The 23,190-nt window shown below is 51.2% G+C and overlaps 1 protein-coding gene across 1 annotated transcript; it reads left to right on the top strand.

Annotated features, from left to right (window-relative positions):
• Nucleotides 1-20,594: 20,594 nt before the first annotated feature.
• Nucleotides 20,595-22,189, top strand: TMEM121 (transmembrane protein 121). The gene has a single exon (XM_051624942.1). It carries the CDS (start codon nucleotides 20,595-20,597, stop codon nucleotides 21,531-21,533), a length of 939 nt encoding a protein of 312 aa, XP_051480902.1. The 3' UTR covers nucleotides 21,534-22,189.
• The last annotated feature ends 1,001 nt before the right edge of the window (nucleotides 22,190-23,190 follow it).

The following is a 23,190-nucleotide window of genomic DNA, read 5'->3' as shown; positions in this document are numbered from 1 at the left end:
AGCCTCTTGCAAAACTCTGTCAGTCCCAACTTTGTTGTTGTCTCCAGCAGCTTTGCTCCAGAATGACTCCCAGGGAGTTGCAGCAAACCCTCACCTTGGTCCTTTTATTCTAGAATCACCTGGTCTCTCAGCTGGCACCAATGATCCCAGTTCCTCCATAGACCCAGTCGGGCTTTTTTTCTTGGTAGATACATCTTTGTTTTCTCCCTTGCATCAAGTTGTTTTCTTCCCTCAGGATGTCACATCTTAGTTTTGACCGTGGAAAGCCAGGACTTTTTGGATAACTCTCTCCTTGTGAGAAAAATCTTTCTATAAATCTCGATCTTCCTCCTCCTGGGCTGTGGCTTTTCCATCTTTTGTCAGGAGTGTTTTCTCTAAGGACTGGTGGAGGTCTCTTGAAGAGGGCTGTTTCTCAGCAGCTTCCCTCCTGCATGCAGTGCCTTTCCCATCATCCTGGCTCCACTGCAGCAGAAATCAAACCGTGCCCATTATCCCCATGGGGATAAGCAGGTGCTTCTTCCTCTTGTCTTTGTGTCTCCTCTCCTTGTTCTCCACAGGCAGCCTTAGCTCCATGGCTCCTTTTGGTGATGGACCTTTAATTTCCATGAAATAAATGCCATATTCCCACAATGGCCACCTGTGGGCTCAGGTAACTGCTCCCAGCCCTGCACCTGAGCTGCAGCAAGGACCTATTCCTCATTGTGTCAGGAAAAGCTCCAGGGAAGCTTTTTAAAAGTCCTTATTAAAATCACAATCTCTGCCTGTTGATGCTCACCATATTTCTAGGCCTGCAGGAGCATGGGGGTTCACATCTATATGTTTGTAAGCATTCAATTTATGCTTTCTTCATAACAGTAAAGTGCCTTTGCCAAAGGCATTTAATTAAAAAGCTGAAGTAAATAAACACACTGGGAATTTTTTGTGGGGAAAGGAAGGTCATGGGCTGTCCTGGAGCTTCTACAACTGCTCCACTAACATTTGCTGCTCCCTCACCTGCAGTTAGTCCTGTGGACACGATGGGTCCTGCTCTTACAAAGGAGTCCATGTGGGTAATGAATGCCAGGCAGCTGGTGCAGAGCTTTCTCTGGCTCCTACAACTCCATCCAAGGGCTCTTCTTACAGAGCAAATACATAGGGGCTTCTATTTTGATTTTATTTTTTTTTCCTCTAAGACTTACATACTTATTAAGCTTTCTGCAGTAGAAAAATGATTGCAAGGCAATTCAGCTTGCTAGTTAGGTCATGAATCCATGTATATGTTATGAATGGCAACGATACGCATGTGCCCTGGGCTTTACTGAATCATATCAAGTAGTAATACAAGTCAGGATGAAAATAAATCTCAATACCAACTGCCCTACATGAAGCAAATACTTATTCGACGTAAAACCTAATTTTAGAATGTCAAGACTGTAGCTGATCCACTTTGTCTCCCCATGACTTAGCATACAGATATGCATATAGTATATAAAAATATACGTATTTGTGAACATTTTTTTCCCCTTCATTTTTTTTACTGAATGTAAATGTCCCAAGAGCCAGGACTGGCTCTCTCAGTGAGGAATCTACATAGAATGGTTGGAAAATACCCTTAAGATCATTGAGTCCAACCATTAACCCTGCACTGCCAAGTCCACCACTAAACCATGTCCCTCAGCACCACATCTACACATCATTTAAATGCCTCTAGGGATGGTGAATGCTCCCAATCTTTCTCTCCCTTGCCTGGGCACAGAGAAGGCAGTGCCCTGCCATGTTAACACGCAGTTAGTGCTATTTGTTTGGGCAGCAGCAGCTGGGAAATGCCAAAGCATGGCTTTAACACTGACTTCCAGCATCGCTGGGATCAACACACCACCCTGGGTAAAACAAAAGGCTGTCGGGCATGGGGCCCTGAGGGTGCTGGCAGGGAATGCTGCCTGCAGCCCTGCTCCCCACGCCAGCCACAGCTGGCCCTGCTGGAGTGATCTCAGTCCTGGCAAACCAGCAGCCTCAAAATGCTCTGTAGTGTGGGATTAAAGATTTGTGTGCCCCTTGTCTGATACCCACAGGCAGAGGTTTCGAGGGAGTACGCCGAGGGAGTCGGGCTGTGCTCAGGTTTTTGAGTGCTCTGAAAAAAGTAGCAGAGAGCTTTGCTTTTCAGCCAAAACAACAATAAAAAGTACTTTCCAGCATTATGCTTCCCTGCCTCGTCCCGGTGCTGGGTCTGAGCTCATTTATGCAGCTGTATTAACTTTCACTTCACCTTTCAGTGGTGTTTCCTTCCCCCACACGCTTTTCCCTCTCCACAGCCCAGCCCCCTCCAGCAGACCTGGTTTTGTAGGAAGGATTTGGAAATGGAGTAGCAGGATGGGCTCAGGAGAAGCCCATCTCACTCCTCCCCAGCCACACAGGGATTCATGTATCTGGTCTGTGCCAGCCAGCTCCCAGGGACAATGCACAGACCAGAACCATGCTGGGGCTCATACAGCTGCCCTGCCTGCCCAGGTCCTTCATGGGGGCTGGGGAAGGTGGGGAAGGGGCTGGGCTGGTGGTCCCTATGGTTGTGCTAAGCTTTGCAATCCTTGCTGCCTGGGAAGACAGCAGGCTCTGGTGTGGCTGCCGGAGGATTTTGGCTCATTTAGGAAGCCAGCATGAAGCGTCTGGCGCTGGTGGCTGGAGAACAAGGCTCTCATCTGAGCCAAGCCAGTCCTGAAGTCTCAGGAGCCAGAAAGCAAAGCAAAAGGCCTGGCTTCGGGTTCCTTCTTAAAAGTCTTGCTGTGATGGTGAAGCTACTTATAAAAAAATCTGTTGTGGGAAGCTCGAAGGCTTGGTACCAGCTGCTGGTGCTTCTGTAAGGCGACATCACGGTGCAGAGCAGCTCTGAAGGAACCATCACCCATCTGAAGGTGTAGGGGGGTGTGGATCCCCAGCTGCAGGGAAGGGGCTGTGCTGGGTGCTGCTCTCCCAGTGGAGGACATCTGCCAGAGCCATCCTAAAAGCTGCTGGTGCCCTGGGAAGGTGTAATCCCACTGCTTCGCTGAAGGAGATGAAGTGACCTGCTGCTCTCTGCTCATTAAAAGAAAATTGTGTTCCCTGGCAGCATGACAGATCTGACATCTTCATCCATTGAAATGCTCTCAAAGGGTAAATCAGGAGGTAGTGCTCAAAGTCCCCAGTGCAAGGAGGGGTTCTCCCCATGCTGCCCTCTCCCAGAGTGGGAGAGCCCAAATACCCCATGTTGGGTGGATGGGGATGGGGCTCCCAGCATGGAGTGGTTTGTGGGGAGGTTTGATGGAGCGATGCATCACTGAGCCCATCACTTCTGGCTCAGCCTGAGCAGGTCTGGAAGGAGAAAATGATTGTGATTTAAAGATGTCAGAATCAGAAAATCCATCATGTCCCTCGCTAATCTGCTGCTGTGATTAATCACCCTCACCATTAACTGCCCGTTACAAATATACACCTTATTTCCAACCTAAAATAGTTCCTGGGCATGACTGCACTGTGCAGTGACTCATGGAGGAGTGTGCAGGGGCTGAGCAGCTGTTGGGCAGCACAGGCTGCAGGCAGGGACACCCACTGCCAGCACCCATGGGCCAGGAACAGGGAGACCAGGAATCCCCATGACAGACACCCCCAGAGTGGCTCTGCAAGGCGGGTGAAACCCCTACCCAAGGGCTCAGGGACACTGCAGGGGTGGTGGGGTCTGCAGAAGGAGCAGGAGGGGGACAAGGGACAGCACTCTGCCCCTGCAGGAGCATCCTCAGGACCCACTCACAGAGCAGAACATCATGTACCAGTCCCCTTCCCAGGCAGAGGAATCCTTCAGCAAATGCACAGGGAGAGTCTTGCTCTGACCCTGAACTAAGTTGTGCAGTAAATTAAGCCTGGTCTGCATGAAATTTCCTCCACACGTACCTTCCAGGGTGAACCTGGGAACAGGTTTTATCCAAATTCTCATGTCTTTTCTCTTTAATTTAAAAAGTTAGAATCTCCTGTAATTGCCTTTGTGCTCGTGGAGAATTGGGGAATACTAAGAAACCCTCTGGGGGCTAATTGAATGCCTTATGAATGTTCTGACTGTAAGCAAAGTTCTTACATTATAAAGATATTTAGGTCCAATTCCGTGCTATGGTGATAATTTTATGAGCGATTTTCATATCTTTTGGATGCAATATGGAATGGATCATTACCTCCTTTTACACTTAATTGCTTTTATCATCCAGAAATATTCAGCATTTAATGATAGGAAAGCACTGCTGCTAAGGAGGCCAGACACTATATACGTTATTGCCTCCTGGTGCTATAGTGCACAGCCCCTTGGTGCTGCGTTTCCCTGTGTCATCCTCCCTCTTGGCAGAGGGGCATGCTGAGGCCAGGGGAGAAGCAGCTCACCCCAAATCACCTTTTGCCCAGGAATTTCAATGACCAGACATCCCACAAAACTAGGAAGCTTTATCATTTTCCCTAGCATCCACATTTCCTGGCTTTCCTGTGCCTTCCCTGCCACAGCCAGGACATACTTCTGCCTCGGGATGAGGTGGCTGAGGTCCCTGGTGCTGGCACCACTGCACCCTGCTGCCAGGCTCAAAGAAGGGATCAGGAGCCTTGCTTCAGCCCACGGCAGGCACAGATTTTCTCTGGAATCAGCCAGATTGTCTCAAAGGAAGGAATTTGCTGCTCCTCGGGCAGCCAGGTTGCTTGCTGGGCTGGCACCTCTGCCAGCTTTGCTACTCAGAGGCAGGGATTAAAACCCAGGTAGATGATGTTTGCTTACTCTTTTGCCTGTAGCTTTCTAATAATGTATTTTTCTATGACTTTCTACAGCTTTTAATTAAAAGCACTCACATAGTTTATTAGTTATTTATTAACTCTTTACAGATGCTACAAGCCCATTGCAGACATCAGGGGAGTCCTACTGATGCTTATAAACTCCTCAGCAGGCATTGTAATGGATGGTTATAAGCAATCTGCTGACCTATTTGGCCCTGCAACAATTGATTAACTATTCATTAAAACATCTAGAAATCATTTATGAACCTTTTATAAAGTATTTATAAGGGAGCAGGGACAGATTTATTCATTACTCTTCATGAGCTTGGAGCAGAGGGACAGAAGGAGCCCTGAGCTGAAGCTCCAGCAGCCCAGCTCCAGGCAGCAGCAAGTCCACGGGAAACACTCCCAATGTCACAAGAAAGCCTTCATCACTCTACCCACTTTGCCAAACTACACTGGCTTCCCAGGGGGTCAAGTTTCCTGATGGATGTGGGTCATTCTCCCCAGGATCAGAAATTACACAGAACAGAGAGTTTTCTGCTATTCTGCAGAGTCAGGTAGTTTAGGTAAGTAGGGGCTGGCGAGAATCCAGTAGCAGCTCTTTAATACACTGTTGGGATGAACTTAGAGGAGAGGATGAGCAGGCTTGTGTGCTGCTTTGCTTCTAGCAGGGCAGGATTAAATTACCCATCCCATTTTCCTTCACATGGGTATGCAGGGGTATAGAGAAAGCCAAGGCAGCAGCTGCCAGCAAGACCGCCTCAGCTGCTGGGTGCTCTGGGGTAATGAGCTGATCCCTGGTTAAACTGGGAATGGATCACAAAGCTCAGGTTTAGGGTTCACATCCAAACATGACCCTAGCATGGACTGTTTAGTTTTGGTTGTTTGGGTTTTTTTTTTCCCCAACTAGATGATTTTTCAAAGCAGATAATGAAAAAATACCCATTTTCTACTGCTTCCAATGTAACAGGGGAGGGAAAGGTGGAGTGACCTTTCTCCTTCATGAATCTTTTCCATGTTCCTGATAGGTAGCATTTGTACCAAAAGAACAGAGACTTTCCCCAGGACTTTCCCTGGTGAGCACTGCCTAAAGCAAGTTGTTTCTCACTGCCAGGTCCCAAAACACTTCCTGCTGCTATGGGCTATCTCCAGCCCACGGAAATCTGGATTCCTTGACACTGAAGAGCCTCCCTGTCACTGGGAACTCACCATCACCCAACAGAAGCTGCAGATACAAACTCTGCACGTGCTGACAGAAGTGACGCCTGTAATGGGATCTTAGCATCTACTACCCCTTCTAACAGTCCATCTAATCTCACCTGCAGGAGATGCTGCCTAGCAAGACACGTGGAGAAGTGACAGCTTCCTTGGAGTTGGGGTTCAGTGTAGCATGTCTGTCAGCAGCAGAAAGGGGAGAGGTGTGCCCTGTGCTTGTTGTAAGAGACTCATTCTTCCCTTCCTCTTTATCTGCATTGTTTTCTTCTTACTGAAGATGCTCAGCCAGGCACTGTAGACCCCCCTGTGTGTGAGGGGGAGGGAGGCAGCAGAGAAGGGGACCCCAGCAGCAGGAACAATCTGGCGGGGGCCGGTTTGTGCCGTGTTGTTTTTCAAGACCTTGTCTCAGTTTACAGAAGGGGTATATTTATGCCTATGTCATTCATTCAGTGGAAAGAGGGGTGTAGTTACTGTTTAGTTACAAACTGGACTAATTCAGGATTTCCACTGGCTGTGCCCCCACCAGTTTAGAGCTGACCTGAGGTCAAATTAGTGCAAGCCTGCATCTAGCTGTGCTCTCCAAATCCTGCCCTTGCTCGAGGCCAGAGGCTTATAGGGTGTCCTGTAGGACATAGCTCACACAGCCATCATGCAGAACAGCACTTGTAGCTCAGCTCACAGGAAAGCAAAGCCAGCTCTCTGCAGCCTCTCCTACAAGGCACCTGAGATATTCTGGAGTATAGCACAAAGAAACTGGCTTTCAATGGGATGGGAACACAAAGACACATCCAAAAAGCTATGGGTGACTCAGTAGGCATCTAAGAACACCCAGATCAGGGTGCTCCTCATCTATCTCTGTCCCAGGACCAAGGAGGTTTGGAGAGCTGGAGAACCCTCCACTCCAGCCAGGGATCAGAGCTGAGTGCTGCAGGGATTGCTCCCACTCAGCTCACACTGCATCTCACAGAAGCAGGGACACATCCTCTCCAGCCAAGAACTCCTCTGAGCTATGTCCCCTCCCTGGGCCAGCAGTCATCAAGGAAAGCAGCAGAGCAGGACAGAGCTAATGGCATTATTGGCTGTCCCTAGAGAAGGAGGCACAAGTGCTGTGGTGTCAGCCAAGAGCAACTCAGGAGGCCAGTCCCTCCTTTGGCAAGAGTCCACAGTTGAGTTAGCAGAAAGCTGAGCTAGGTGACAAACAACTCCAGCCCTGCTCTTCTCCACAGGGGTCAGGACACAGCACAAGGTGAAAGGAGGGTCCTATCATCCCCGTGTCTTACAGCAACATGCTGGTGGGAGGCACTGCTTGGCTGGGGAGCTGAGCAGCTCCAGCCCAAAAGCTCAACTCCTCTTTGCAGGCCACTCGAGCCCCAGCCAGGGCAGGGAAGGTGACCCTCCCACCAACATCACAACAAGGAGCACCATCACCTCACCCACAGATCCACATGCCACTGCACAGCAGGAGCAAACCCAGCCCAGGCTGCTTGCAGCAGCACTTACATTTTGTACTCAGTCGGTTCAGTGAAACCCAGAATAGCAGATAGCACTGAAATCAGCACCCAGGGTCCTAGAGATGCTCCATGCCTGGAAAGAGGCAAAAACCACTGCCATTTTCCCTGAAGGAGCTCAGCTGCAGTGGATTTTATATCTGAAAGCCATTCCTCAGCTGCAGGGACCCAGGTCCTTAGTGCCTCTTGTTTTCAGGGTGGAAATGCCTGGCAGCTGGCTGTGTGCTGAGCAAAGTCTTTGCTGGGTGCCTGCTTCCCTGCTCCCTCACAGCCTGCCTTGAAGCATGCTCTACCAGAGCAAGGGGCCAGCCAGGCACCAGGAGAGGACCAGAGGATGTGAGGGGCCCCCCTCTCAATTGCACATTCCTGCTGCATCCCTCAAACAACAGAAATTCCTGATTTTCTGTCCAATATTTGGCCTCCTTGCTCATACCCAGCTCCTCTGGGCTGCCTGTGCCCAGACAGCGGTGGCTGCAAGGGACATGGAGATGTCCCTGTGGGCAGGAGCTGAGCACTATAGCAGCTGCAAGGCAGATGTTAGCTACCTGATTACACAGGAATTACTTACTGAGAGCACAAGACAGCTTGTTTCATGCCAATATGTTAATACATGGAAGGGTTGTTGTAATGCATGGGGCCACAGAACAGACAAGCACCCCTGGAGTAGCAGCAGCAGAGGGTCCCTTGGGTCCCACTGCACTGAGAGGTGGGCTACCAGGAATCCTAATGAGATACAGCTACCTAATGAGGCAAATCAGGTAGGAGGGAATGCAGTGGCCACAGTGGACCCTGTGGCAGGGTGGTGGTGTGCCCAGCCAGAGGGTGGCAAGGGGTAAGGCTGAGCAAGGGTGGGAAAGGGAAAAGGGTGGTGTGAAAATCAGGGCAAAGCATTCCTTTAGTGCTTTGGGATGTCAGGAGGGCCCTCCAGAAGCAGGTTTTAGAATGCAAAATAGATTCTGATTGCAGGTGCACCCACTGTCCCTCTGCAGCCTGGTGGGCTTTCAGCTAGCTTGGCAGTGACCCAGCCTGCAGCAGCCCACCAGTCTCCCAGCTGTCATAGCAGGTCATCACCACCTATTTGGTACCCAAGGGATGCGTGTGTGTTGCTCTACAAACATCTATTTTCCTGTGCCTCTTACAGTTGAAAATTCAGCGAGAAATATCTGCCAGAAAGCAGCCTTTACCACAGTTCACATTTTCTCTGAAAACCTGGGAAATTTCTGATCTGTTCCACACTTCACTGCCAATTGCCCAGGGAAGAGCTTCCCTCCCACCCCATAGAGAAAAAGTGCAAAGGTGCATGATGTTTCTGTGGCCGTTAGTGGATAGGTGGAGGTTTTATTGCTCTTTCCTTTGTCTGACATTACTTTGGATGGAGGTTTGAATCCTCCTCCCCTGGCACTATGTTTTCTAGGAAACCACACAACATGGTGTTCTTCTTTATTATTCCTGAAAAGTCCAAAAGTTTACTACTTCAAAGTCAATCTAAAGTTAGCAGCAGAGGGAAGGATGGAGAAAAGGGTAAAATAACCCCAGGGAGAAGGGACATATTTCTAGGGCTGAACAAAGCATCTCGGGATGACTACTAATCGTTCTTTGCAGTTTGTTTGTGTGGGGTTTTTTTATTTTCCTCAAAAACCTGAGTGAAAATAATTACATGGTGGCCAAACAGAAATAACGTATATTGGACTTTCAGCCCAAAACTATCTTGTCATTCAGATACCCCTGACAGAGATGAGGCCCCGAGGATGAGAGCTGCTCTCCCCTGGGGGATGCATTGCATCCCACCCCATCCTCCCCAGTGAGGCTCTCAGCTCTGCAGCTGTCACAATTTTTGGGGTGTCTGGGGACTGCGTGGCCTGGGGAGAGCTGCACACCCAGGCAGGGCAAGCCTGGGAGTGGTGTACACTAAAACTCCCTGGCTGTGGCCGTGCCAGGTCAATGCTGTGATGTGGAGCTGCTTAAAGCAGCCACGGTGCTGGGCTGAGGAGGTTGTTCCTGCATCCCATGAGCGAGATGTGGCATCAGGCACCATGTGCCTGCTTGGCTGTGATCAGCAGCAAGAGAGCTGTTTGTGTGCATTCTGATTTAAAATGTGGAAAAGAAGAAGAAAAAAAAAAAGAGAGAATGAAAAATTAGTCTGCTCTGAGCACAGAGAGAAAGAAATTACTTCAAAAGTTGACAATTTGGGGCAAGTCTCCCTTCTTAAAAGATTATTTTGGGTCCTTCTCCATCTCTCATCCTCTCATTATCCCTTGTCCCTCCCATTTCACAGGGGGGAGAAAAACAGTTAGCAGTTCCCCACTCCTAAGTAGCATCTTTCAGCAGCTGGCTAAGCTGCAAAATGGATTAGCTTTGCCTTATATCTCCATACACAACAATTTCAGGCTCACACAGAATTTGCATAGCCTTTCCAAGCAAAACATTTCCCATGAAGCACCTTCTGGGGAACCCAGGAGATAGAAACAAGACTCAGGGGCAGCAACAGCATGCTGAAGACCAGGGAGTGGAGAACACCAGGCAGTGGGAAATCTGCTGTGAAGGAAAACACTAGCATGACTTGGGCAGTACAGGAACTTGGCTTTCCTGCCATCAGAAATGAAGAGGCAGGGAGTCAGCCTTGAGCTTGGCAGGGACACTGGTGCTGGGAGCCCAGATCCAGGGCTGAGAAAGTCAGGAGAGACCTTGGGCAAGCATCTCCTCCATCCCCAGGCACCTGCAAGGACAGGGATGGCAAAGGGACCAGTGGCAGGTCCTAGCTGGCAGCCAGCTGGCCTGTGGGACAGCAGAGACCCTCTCAGACAGGGGTTGCTTAAGCCCTGGCAATGTGTAAGGGCAAGGCAGGTCTTGCCTCCAGAATGCTGCATCTGAGCACTTCAGCCTGCTCTCTTGTCCAAGCACAGGCTTTCAAGCCTGCTTCAGGGGACCTGACCTGGCCACATCCATCTGGCAGGAGCTAAATTGCTCTTTTTATGGTAGGAGTTATCTCCCATCACCAGCTCTGGTTGCACTGTCCTGTGCACAGTGTGGCTGGGGAGCTGGTGCAAGGGGAGCCCTGTGGATGCACAGCCCCTGGCCTCCACCACTGGGCAGGGGGTCCCTGTGACAGCAGCACAGTCCCCCCAGCCCCAGGACAGACATCAGTGGCACAGGTCATGGGGACCCAGCCAGTCGTGTTGTGGCCAAAGTGCATCCATCACGTGCCCTCTCCCTCCCTCCACAGAGATACCCAAACAGCAAGAGTCTGCTTTGGAGGTTGGAAGTCAGGTTTAGAATTTTAATGATATCCTGTATCCCACAGCCTTTCATTTGGGGAGAAACCACTCTAAATGACCCATTTTTCTTAGCATAATGATAATCATTACCAAGAGGAAAACGAGCACTGAGTCCAGGGACAAACACAGGCACAGAGTAGATGGGGTGGATGATTCTGACTGGCAAAGAGCTACACAGAGAAATGAACCTTTTGTACTCAGAAGGAATGTAAAGGCATCTTTAAACACGCATGTAAATTTGTAACAAATAAGTCACCGTGGCTTGAAACAGGAAGCAAGAGAGAGCAGCCATAAATATTTTATCTCCTTGGCAATGAGTGCAGCAAATTGTCACATCCTCCTGGGGGAGAGGACACCTGCTCATGCTGTCAGGCAGGGAAGCCACAGCATCTCCTGATCCCTCTGCTTAGCACCTTCCTCACCTGGGACCTGGCAGTGAGGAACCAGGAACTTCCCCACCACCAGGACAGGGCTCTTGCCCCAGCCTGCTCACCCTGCCCAGCTCACACCTCTCCACAGGCCAGTGAGACACATAGGTCCTTCTGAAAACAGGTTCTCAACAAGGATCAATGACTTGGATAAATTTTAAACTTTTTTTATGTATGTGGGGTTTTTTGCAGGAGGGAAATAATTTCCTTAGCAAAGAAAGCCTGACAAACCAGCAGCTCATGCAAACAAACAGCTCAATCCATACAGGCCCCGGGCCAAACAAGCAGCACACCCCACTCTGCACAAGGGAGTCCTGCCTGACCCACCACTCAGACCCCTCCAGGAGCACCACACAGGACCACTGGTGCTCTGAGCTGTGTGAGGCATGTGGAAGTGTCCCTGACTGGCTGGCACCAGAAATGCTCCACAGAGCAGAGTCACCATCCTGGCCCTGTGCTTCCAGGTGCTAGGGCAAATTTAAGGAACTAGGCTCACAGGTCTCCATGTGCACCTCCAACCTTGGAAGCCTTTTGCCTTTAGAGCAGGAACCCAAGCCCAGCTGCTGGCTAGAGACAGCACTGCACTGAACACGCTGCAGGTCAGAGGGTGCTGCATGAGGCTGTGAGCAGGAGGTGCTGTGGAGAGCTGTCCTCAAGACGAAACACAAGGCACCTCATTTAGAGCCCAGGCTTCAGTCTAGAAGTCTTCAGCTGCCTCTGACCATGGTGTTCAAGCATCTAAATAATTCAATTAGGTGTGACCCAGAGAAAACCTATAAACATATAATTGATTGGGAGAGCGAGTTCTGATCCCAGGTAATTGCTTTCTTCTGGAGTAGCCTGCAGCAGCTCCTTGGCCTAGCTCATACACCAAGGATGTAGCTGCTTAGGTCTGTGAGTGCTACAAGAAGTCTGCTCTCTGGATGCTGGAATTGAATTAGACACCAGCAAGACAGATTTTATTAGATTTATTAAATGGCTGGTAGAAGAAAGGCTGGAAACCAGAGGAAGAGAAGTATCTCCCTGGCGACCTGTGGGCTGGCATCATTTTTCTTGCACTGCATCAAGATGGGTACAATGTTTATCTCCCAGAGCAGCAGGTCCCAGTGTTGCCCCCACCCCAGAGGCTTAGGTATACACGGGATGGAGAGGGTGACCCTGAACTTGGTGCCTATATGGAGGGACAAGTACCTCTGCCTGCTGAGCCTGACAAGCACCATGACCAACTCACACATGTCCTGTACAGCACCTGTTCCAGAAGGCAGTGGCATGGACTTAAACAATGGAGAGCAAATGCAGAGTGGAGTCCACTGAGACCCATCCCCAGCTCTCTGGCATCACTAATCCCCTGCCATGACTCAACTGTGATTTAAGACCAAACAAGTTCATAGTTATCTGCTGCAGGATGCACCACTGGGATTTCTCATCCCACTAAGATTTCATGGCAGCTGGCAGTGAGCTATTGCCATTAAGAATTAACATTGGACCATCCTTAATGAAATAAATTCACCAAGTGCATGGCAAAGGTCCCTTCATTTTGAAGTCACCCACCAGTTCTTGCTTGCTTGCTGTCCCTGTATTACCAAGGTTTCAAGTAAGCTTTGCAGCACTTGAACTCAGAAAAAAGACACAATGTTCATGGTGAAGTTTTTACACCCAACCTGCTTGCTCACAAGTCACTTCACTGGGAAGCAAAAACAGGTGAGATGCCTTCTCATCTCATGGGGAACTGGCTCAGCTACAGCAGCTGAGCAGCTCCACACCTGTTCCCAAGGCAGCCCCTCACCCGGGATGGGCAGGGGGCTGCCTCAGACCTGGGTGAGCAGTGGCAGGCCACATGTCACCAGAGGATGAGACCTGTTGTCACAGGAGAGGCTCTGTCTCAGGAAGGTCTCTGAGCAGTGAACGGGGGAATAAACCCTGTGGGAGCCAGCCAGGCATTGCCAGCAGTACCACCTCAAGGTGGCTTGGGAGAACAGACAGCAGCAAAATTTCCCCCAGGGATTAACTGGACCCCCCCCATCTCTGCAGCTGTTTCACACAGCAGCTGAGTCCTGGCTTTGCAGGAGGGGAAGAGCCCAGATCAGCTGGGCTGGCATTCCCTGGCAAGGTTTGGAGGTGGCACTGGAGGCAGCCCCAGGGCAGAGGCAGCGTTGCCAGCAGACACACTGTCCTCTATCATGGTCAATGGGCTCTGCTCCTCCACGCCACCGGAGTGGTCAGCATCTGCCTTGTGCTAATTAAGAGCAGAACAATGACTGTTAATTAAGGCCAGACTGATAACAGCAGCCTGCCCAGCCCATTCCATGCCTACCATCTCCATGTGCAAGCCAGGGAGGGAATAACATGGACTTTTTTTTTCTGACTGCTGCCTGGCTGCAACATGCCTGAGGCATCTCCCAGGGAGGGCAGGGATGCCCCCCTCACTTTGTGTAGGAGCTGGCTCTCAGGGTTGGGGGGGTGAAAGCTGGTTGGCCTCCCGAGGTGCCTCCCCACCTATGCAATGCTGAAGCCAATTCCTCTCCTTGAGCATCCAGGCCCTCCTCACTTGAGGACACAAGATGAGGGAAGCTTTCTTGTGTCAACAGGACACATACATGGTCATTCCTGCTGTCCTTCCACCCTAGCATAGAGCTTCCCCTGGCAGCTGGCACTGCACCTCCCAAAAGCCACTGAGTGCTAAAAGCACTCAATACCTTCAGCATTCAGTAGCAGGGGTCTCCAGGATTGCAGCTGGAGAGTCAAACCCCTCTGTCCTCCCAGCATTTCCCTTCTGATCTTGCCCTGGTTTATATGCATTAACCACTTGCTGTCCACATTTCCTTGCTTTGTGTGGGTGATGGAGGAAGTAAGAGGTAGGTCCCTCACCTATTGCCTTCTGTCTGACACCCAGTGTGGCCCCAGGCCAGAGAAACCAGCATGCACCTCTCTGCCCAGGTCTCTAGAAGAGAGTCTGCAACCCAGCCACACATCCCTTCAGCCCTGCGGAACCACCTCTGCCTGAACACTCTTGCACATAAGTAGGAAATACCTGGGGATCTCAGATGCATCTTCCCTGGGAGGCTTCCAGCAGCCCCTTCCCCTGCAAGCAGTCTTCTAGCACCAGAAAACTCCCAGCTCTCTCCTATTTATAGCTTCACACACCAGGTTCTATTCCTGTTTAATTAGCTGACTACCTCTCAATCATCCCAGAAGAGGTGAGGGGCAGCTGGAGGTGCCTGGTGCTACCAGAGCAGTGCTGGAAGTTCTGTGGTGTGGTGGGCACTGCAGTGCTGGGAACCAGCTCCCAGGAAAGCCTGTGCCCCACTGCCAGCACCTGGGAGAGTGATGGCAAGGATGAGCAAGAGCAGGGAACTTTTCCGTCCTCCACCTGTGGGAATTTCCAGCAGGCAGCAGAGGAAAGGGTCAGTGTGAGGGCTGTGTGCTGGCTCCATGGTTTTTTGTCCCCTAATAGTGACAACGTGAGGTTATTTGAGGACATGGCAGTGATTCACACACCAAAGTACAGCCTCAAGCTACCAAAACTGCATCTGAATGCTTCTGGCCTGGCTCGGTTTGGGTGTTTGTATTTATGTCTATTTGTAGCACAGAGAAAATCAAAGCTCTGGGCTTTGCTTATCAGTGAAGCTCGGTGACCTGTTGGGTTAGGCTTTGTCTCCAGGCAGGTACCAACAGAGGTCAAAGTTGGTGTTTTGTTGCTGTATTTTAATTAGGTGACTTGTGCAAATGTGATTTGCAGGTGCACTGTCAACCCTGCAGTGGCTGGGGCAAGAAGGCTCCATGCACCCAGTGCTCCTCACCAGCCTGATGTGCTTTTTACCCAGCACAAGGGTGGTACAGTTCCTTCAGCTAGAAGAAAAACAGTTTCCCAGGCAGGAGACATGTCCTGCTTGGGGACCTGGCATTGTCAAGGGGGGCCTGGCTATGGGGGGACCACTGAGGGTGTTGGTTATTTCTACTGACAGCACACTGAGGTGGGCTGGGAGCACACTGTACCCAACAGCATCTTGAAAAAGTAAAGGAACAGCTGGAAAACAAGAAAAGAGTATAGTTGGGTCAGATTCCCTGAGCAGGGACAAGTCATGTAACCACTGGGAGAACCAGGGCTGGGGACAGTGTTTGCAGGAGTGCTGAGGCAGGAAGGGAGCTTGGGAGGGTAGGGGCACCAGGAAGATGCTGGTGGAGTTTGGCAGAGGAGGAGCAGGTGACTAGACATGAGGCGGGCCCAGGAGCATCCCTGAGGCAGCAGGGAGAGGAAAAGCCCCAGGCCCAGTGGGGAAAACTCTGCTGTGGCATGGAGAAGAGGAAGGAGACACCTCTGTGAGCAGGACTTGCACACCACAGTCTCTGAGCTCCAAGTGTATCTCCCACAATGACAAACAAACACAAATGCACCCTGTTTTGCATGGCCAAACCAACAAACCGTGGGGGATTTTTACACTTCTAAATCTGGGGTTTGGTCCAGATCAGAAGGAAATCCTGAAAATCCACCTTACTTTGAAATGCCAAGCAATTCCTCTACAGAAACAGCACGTTTTGCTGGGAAAAGAGTAAATTGTTTTGGTGGTGTCAAAACACAGTACTGTAATTTAACTTTTTATGTACAAGTCAAAATGAATCATTCACTCTCTCTAAATGCTAGGTTTAAACCCCTGAAATATTTGAAAAGCCCTTTTTTTTGACACGTCTGTCAAATATCATCAAACTCAGCATGGCTGTCAACAGGGAGATGCTCCTGGCAGCTCCAGCCACCAACATGGGTGGGAAAGCCCTGGCCAGAGCAGCCACAGAGGACAGGGCAGCAAACACAAAAGGCCATCCATCTATCCATCCATCCATCCACCCATGCAGGGCTCTGCTTTGGGCCAGCAGCAGTTCCCCACCCCATCACAAAAATTTTGTGATCAAGACAGTGTTTTCATTTTTTATTTTTTTTTTTCTGACTCAGGCAACAGGTCTGATGCTTGGGCTTCTTTTTGGGAAAGGGGAGTGAAATTAACCCCTCAAGGGAACTGAGGGGGTCTGCAGCATGCACTGGTATAAATGGGAGCTGGTTTCGTATGACAGCCCTGCTGCATTGCTTATTTTGGGCAGGTCCTGGGCACGGTTTGCAGCTCTTTCCCTGTTTCTCAATGTGCCTACACAGTAAACTATCTGTAACCATTAATGAGTGGGCTGTTTCCTCCTTCAGACACAATTAGTGGGCAGGATCCGGAAAAATATTCCTCAATCTCATTTCCTTCAGAGGATGCACTTGAGATGCTGGTACTGCCTGGGAGGAGACAGGGCACAGCCACTGCCCAGAACAACCTTCCCCATTCCCCAGGGTAGGAGCACACCCCTCAGTTGGCAGGTTACCGGTGAGCGATGTCATCACTTGGGTGGCTCTGCTTTTGGTCACCGCTGGGGACAGTACCAGGGTCAGGGCTTTGGGGAGCAGCAGCTCTTCAGAGAGCTGAAGGGCTGTGTGAAGGGGAGCTTTGGAATTACACTCAGGAAAGCTGGAATAAATCAAAGCAATTAAAGTGCAAATGGAGCTTTAAGCAATGCGGCAGCCTAACTACCTGGGAAGCTCACTGTGTATCCTTCTGCCTCGCTCGCTCCCTCTCTTATTTATAGACAGAATTCAAATCCCTTAAATAATTTATGCTAATTTGCCAGGTAGGGCCAGGGCTGGGGAAGCTCCTGCTGGCATTAACGAGGTTGTGTTTTGACAGCGGCTCCACAAGCCCTCTGGGCTTGCCTGCGGCCGCTTGCTCCACAGACTGACAGGTGGGTTTGGTGTGGGTGCACGGGGGTGCTGGCGGCTCCCTGCACCCACTCAGCTCTTGAGTGCTGTGCCTGGTGCTGTGCTGGGTGATGCTGGGCACAGGCAGTGAGAGGAGGTGAGGGAGGATGCAGGAGGGCACTGGGGATGGGTGGCTGTGGGTTGCAGGTGCTGGTAACAGCAGAGCTAGCTGTAATTAATCACACCACAATGAGCCACCAGCATTGCAGTGGAAAGCACAGTTTAATTTTCTTCCAAGCTGCCTGGGCTGGTGGTGGAGCACGGCTGTGACCCCATGTCCTGTGGTAACCACAGGTGCTTTATAACAGCTGAGAAAAACAGGTACAAGGCGAAGAAATAACACCCCAGCAGAGCAGAGGCACCACAGTATCACAGGCAGGGGCTGGCTGCATGTTTTCCCTCAGAGCCAGAGGGAGCTGGGCAGAGATGAGGGTGCAAACCCTACACCTCAGTTGTGTTTGTACCTCCCTGCAGGACCCCTGAGTTTCTCCAGGAAACCAGAAACCCCCCCACATTCCCAGCACAGCCTCTCCTGCTGCTGTGGTGTTATTGAGTGCCTTTGCTCACTCCAATGCAAGCAACGGAGCCATTTGTGTAGGACAGTGGTAGAGGAGGATATGTAGTTATGGATTGGATTTTGTCCCAGTGAGGAGGTCCACAGCTGCCAAGACTGAAGCAGCACTGCAAAACCTGCTCCTGGGAGCCCTGGCACCGAGCAGAATGCAAAGCAGCTAGATCCCTTCCCATTGGAAGCTGCCAGTCTGGCTCACTGGCATCCATAACACTCTGAGCTCATTATGCTCAGGTGAGCTCTCTCTTATTTACAAGATTTCCTGCAGGAAGAAAAAAATTGGAAAATTACTTTTCTAAACAAACTTTTGCCTCAGATATGGTCTTGTGGCTATCTGACATGCTTGCTTTCCTGTGTATCCAAGACGTTTCTCAAGTGGTTTCTGAATGTACTGTCAAATGCAGTCATTTAAAAATTATGAATCAGGATTTCCCAGAGTAATGGTTGTTTAAAAAATACCTGCTTTCTTTAATAATCCTCTGAGGAGACTTTTGCATGCCCCCTCCCTGGTAGGATGGTTACACATCACTCAGTGGGCAAGCCCTGCTCCACGGATAGGCAGAGACCTCCAGATTTCCGTATAGATCTCCTCCAGATTTCCACTGGGGCTGCAAGAGGCAGGGAAAATACCAGCTATTACCCAGCTGGAAAATAATAATAGGAGCCAAGAGAAAGCATCGCTCGAGCCCTGTGATTCAGCTCGGCCCCATGAGCCCCTTCCTCCACTCCAAAAGGTCACTTTAACAAATGATCATGTTTAGCAAACCCATCCCAAGCTGCAGTGAATTTTTCAGGAGCAGATGAGGGAAGAATCCACCGATTGAGCATATTTTTTTCTGAGAACTACCTGCTCGGCACTGGAGGTGAAAGACTTGTCTGCTTGTGGTTGTAAACACCATTAATTAATATCATCCAGTGCCCTGGGTATTCACCAAGAGGCAGGGCATGTTTTTTCTGTACGTTTTAACATAGGCATGAGGACAGCTTGGGCTGGGAGCATGAGCCTCCTCCCGACTTTCCCAACCACACAGCCCCAGGGGCAGAGGGGCATGATTTACAAGCAAGCTGCTTCCTAAGCTTTATGTGCTGCCATACACCCACTGCCCTTTAAATAACTGCTGTCTTTTGAAGGCACACATACGTAAGGGGGAAAGAAAAAAACCACCGTTCCCTCCTGAAAGACCTAATTTATCTGGAATTATCCATCCTTGGCTATAAATCCCCTGTAAAACTTGGCATGAGTTTAAAAGCCATTACAGCAATGACTGTATATTTTCAGCCCAAATCCTCAAGAAAGAAGAATCTGAAGCCCTAAACCAGCAGCTACAAGACATGGCAGAGAGCTGTGCTGCTGAGAGAGGGGCTGCAGAGTCCCTTGCCTGGGAAGTACTGTTCAGAGGTGCTCATTATTCCCTCCCCATTGTTTTTTCTGTTTATTCCTGAGCAATTCCTGCTCAGAAATTAACACACCAGTTTTCCCACCTGTGAATGAGTCTAGCAGTGGACTCAGAAGAGCAGTGTGGGGGTCGTAGTTGGGGCAGCAGTGTTTAAGGCCCCTGTCACCATTTGCTAAGCACCACATCCTCACCTGCCACATCCTTTGGGAGCCCGGGCACTGGTACATGCATCCCTGGTGTCCACCTACTCAGGCACATGTTGGGACTGGCCGTGACTCAGCTGGCTTCCCACTTTTTCTTCTTTGTTCTTCTCTCCTTGAGGTAGGAGGGACTCCAGCTTTTATTTAGATGAGGCCCCGTAAATATAAATAGCTGCAATAACTGTCCCCATGCAAAGTAAGGCAGGTTTTTAATGGCTTGCAATCGCTTAGGCTTGGCTTCTTGCCTTGAACCTCCAACCCTGCCTTTCTCCCTGGAAGATGAGAGCCCAGGTTAGTGTGTATGTCCCTGTTAAGCCGGCCGGTGGGGAGCAGAGGCAGTGCCACCAAGTCTCTCCAACAGCTCCCGGTGGGATCTCACCACGGGTACATCTGGCTGTGATCATCAATCATCTCCTCCACTCTGCGTGAGCAGGTTGATAATTCTCTTGAGTGCACTGGGACCTGTTCACATCCCGGGAGCATGGTCCCTGCACGGAGAAGATGAATAAATGAGTGATGCCAGCGCAGCATGGTGGGAATGAGCTGTGGCCATGAGCAAATGTGCTGGTGAAAAAAGGTGCTGGGACCTCATGCTGCCCCATGGACAGCTTCATTACCTCTTCCGTTGTCATGCCAGGACAGCTGAAGTCCCCCATCCAGGACACCCTGGGCTGTTTGTCCCCAAGGAAAAGTGGTTCAGCCTGAAGCCACACACAGGAAAGGATGGCGGGTGCCTCAGCAGTGGGATGCTGGCTGGTGGGGTCCTGGCTCATGGCACAGTGTGGTGGGAGCCAGGGGGGGCTGCCATCCTTGCTGTCCCATGGCTGGCATGTGGAGGGTCCCTAACATCCATTATCTGCCATCTTTTCCAGGGATGGACAGATATGCATGCAGCTGGAAGTGGCAGGAGCATGGCACAGCCCCGTGGGGATAGGTGTGAAGGTGGTTCCCTGTGAGGACACAGCAGGACGTCCCAGAAACTGGAGGAGCGTGGGGTCGCACTGGGAAGAGAAGAGCTCCCCTTCCTGCCCTGCTGGCCAGGTCTGCCTGCTGCCCATCACCTGCCGTGCTTCCAGGGATCTGCACCAGCATCTGGGGCTTGGAGCCAGGAGGTGCAATAGTGCCATAGGATCATTGGAGAGCCTGGCAACGATGGGGGATCCACCAGGGAGGAGGGACATCCCTTCAGGAGGCCCTGCACGCTTGTGAGCCCTGGCTGCTTGTGGCAGGGGGTGCTCGGGGCAGGGGGCAGAAGCGCGGTGCTTGCAGGGCAGAGCAGCGAGGGGAGAGTGGAGCTGCCAGCCGAGCCACTGCTCCTCTGGGGACCTCTTCCTGGGGCTGGGGGACAGAGCAGCCCCTGGTCCCTGAGTTTGCTGTGGATGTCCCCTTGTGCTCCGCCAGCAGGACTGCTCCCCTAGTGCTGCTGGCGTGGAGGGAGGGCTGCTGGTCTCACCATGGTGCTGCCGCCGCCGGACAAGCGCCACGTCTGCCTGACCACCATCGTCATCATGACCAGCATGGCCTTCATGGATGCCTACCTGGTGGAGCAGAACCAGGGGCCCCGCAAGATTGGTGTCTGCATCATCGTGCTGGTGGGGGACATCTGCTTCCTCATCGTGCTGCGCTACGTGGCGGTGTGGGTGGGGGCGGAGGTGAAGACGGCCAAGCGGGGCTATGCCATGATCCTGTGGTTCCTCTACATCTTCGTCCTGGAGATAAAGCTGTATTTCATCTTTCAGAATTACAAAGCTGACAAGAAGAACCTGGAGACGGTGGCCAGGAAAGCCCTGACCCTGCTCCTCTCCATCTGCGTGCCAGGGCTTTACCTGGTGCTGGTGGCCTTGGACAGCATGGAGTACATACGGACCTTTCGGAAGAAGGAGGACTTACGGGGGCGCCTCTTCTGGGTGGCCCTTGACCTGCTGGATATCTTGGACATCCAGGCCAACCTGTGGGAGCCACACAGGACCGGCCTGCCCATCTGGGCCGAGGGGCTCATGTTCTTCTACTGCTACATACTTCTCCTGATCCTGCCTTGCGTGTCCCTCAGTGAGATCAGCATGCAAGGGGAGCACATTGCTCCACAAAAAATGATGCTCTACCCCGTCCTCAGCCTAGTCACCATTAACATCGTCACTATCTTCATCCGGGCCATCAACATGATCTTGTTCCAGGACAGCAGGGTCTCCACCATCTTCATTGGCAAGAACATCATAGCAATTGCCACCAAGGCGTGCACCTTTCTCGAGTACAAGCGGCAGGTGAAGGAGTTCCCCCAGAACGCCATTGCCCTGGAGCTCCAGCAGAACTCCCTCTCCCACAATCAGACCATCCACAGCACACGGGGCATCCCCCATGAGCCATCGCCCACCAGTGAGATCCTGGACACATGAGGGGTCACCCCCAGCCCAGCGTTGGTTCAGATAGCCCCGTGCCACAGGGAGGAGGGAGGCTGCTCCCTCGCTGCACAGGGCCAGCATGATGGACAAATCCCGGCAGCGAGGGCTCTTCTAGGCACAAAACACCGACCACCACGGTTTAATTGAGCTATGGAGTGTCCCCTAGATGTCTTCATCTCAGGTATAACCCTAGGTGTCCTCCAGACAAACCAAATTAACTTGCAAAGGACCTGAACCAGCTAACCCTCTCTCTCCCTCCCTCCCTCCACCTTCTCCCCTCCCAGGCAAAGACCACTAATGTTGCAATGTCCCTTTTTACTCCTCGAGCACCTCACCTTTACTCTAAGCCTGGAACGAAGATTTTGTTACTGGAGACCTTTTTATGGAGTGGGGACAGGGGCATAGGTGTACAGGTTGGGAGGGGGGTACATTTGAACCAGTAAACCCTGTGATTGTAGATGTCTCTTATCTCCAATGGTTGTGTTTACAGTTTCCTATTTATAACGGCTCTGGGGGCTCCAGGGCTGCCCCAGGGGCCAGTGTCCTTGAGATGGGTCAGGGTGGGCAAGAGCAGCAGCCCTGCAGTGAGGAGCAGGGCCAGGGGGCCAACTCTGCTGGGAGCAATATTTGCCGAGCTAAAGCCGATCTAACGCTGGTGGCTTGTGTATTTCATTCACTTGGAACAACTCAGCACAATATTTCTATTTCTGAAGGGTCTCTCTGTCTGTCTCCCTCCCCCCCCTCCCCCCGCTGCCAGGCTCCCTTGCCTGTTCCTGCTGGCACCGCTGCGGGCAGGCACGGGCACCAGGGAAGGCTCTGGCACACGGATGGCAATGATGCATTTCACTCTGGCATCAGGCGTTTATAAAGAGGGCTGCTTTCCACAGCTACTATATTTTTAAAATAAAATGTTGAAAAAAGGAAAAAAAAAAAAAACAACAACCCAACAAACAACACAAAAACAACAACCCAAAACAAAACCACCACAACAACAAAAATCCCAACTCAAAAAAAACCCCAGGGAGCCGGGAAGGGTGTGCTGCCCTGGGCAGGCAAGCTGGGCTCAGGGGTGGGCAGGGGTCTTCTCTGCTGGCGTGTGAGGCAGCAAGGGGTTCAGCCAGCCACGGGCAGTGGGGTGGGGGGCGAGGGCCAGTCGGACAATAAAAGCCCCATGAGAGCGATGGCTTCTGGTGGTCTCATTTCTGCCAGTGTGGGGAGGGAGGGGGGCAGCTCGGGGACAGCTCCCACACAGCCCAAATCCCTCCTATACCCACCTCTCCTGGAAGCCCACGCGCCATCCCGAGGGGCTGTGCCTGTGGGGGGCCCTGCGCTCCTCAAGCGGTGGGCACAGAGAGCAAACGCATCATTTTTCCAGTGGGAAGGCAGTCCTGGGGTCTTGGGCACCTCTCAGCTGCCTGCACCTGTGGGGAGGCACAAGAAAAGCAGAAAAGCTGTCTTTCAAACATGCTGAAATGGGATATTTTTGCTTTTTCTAAACCAAACATTTGATTTAGAGGAGACGAAATAAAAACTGCCTGATGCTGTTTACATTTCTCTTCCATGTTTTCTCCTGACTCTGCTTACCGGATTTGACCTAAATCCACAAATCATTTTAGCCTCCATCTTTTCAGCCCATCATGATCTGTCCAAA

Source organism: Apus apus, chromosome 7 (genome assembly GCF_020740795.1).
Source record: "Apus apus isolate bApuApu2 chromosome 7, bApuApu2.pri.cur, whole genome shotgun sequence".
In the NCBI taxonomy this organism is placed as follows: domain Eukaryota; kingdom Metazoa; phylum Chordata; class Aves; order Apodiformes; family Apodidae; genus Apus; species Apus apus.
The sequence above is the reverse complement of the archived record's forward strand: the minus strand, read 5'-3'. Positions and strand labels throughout refer to the sequence as shown.

What these genes read in the sequence shown, in the direction of transcription:
- TMEM121 (XM_051624942.1), top strand. Translation starts at nt 20,595, where the DNA reads ATGGTGCTGCCGCCGCCGGACAAGCGCCACGTCTGCCTGACCACCATC.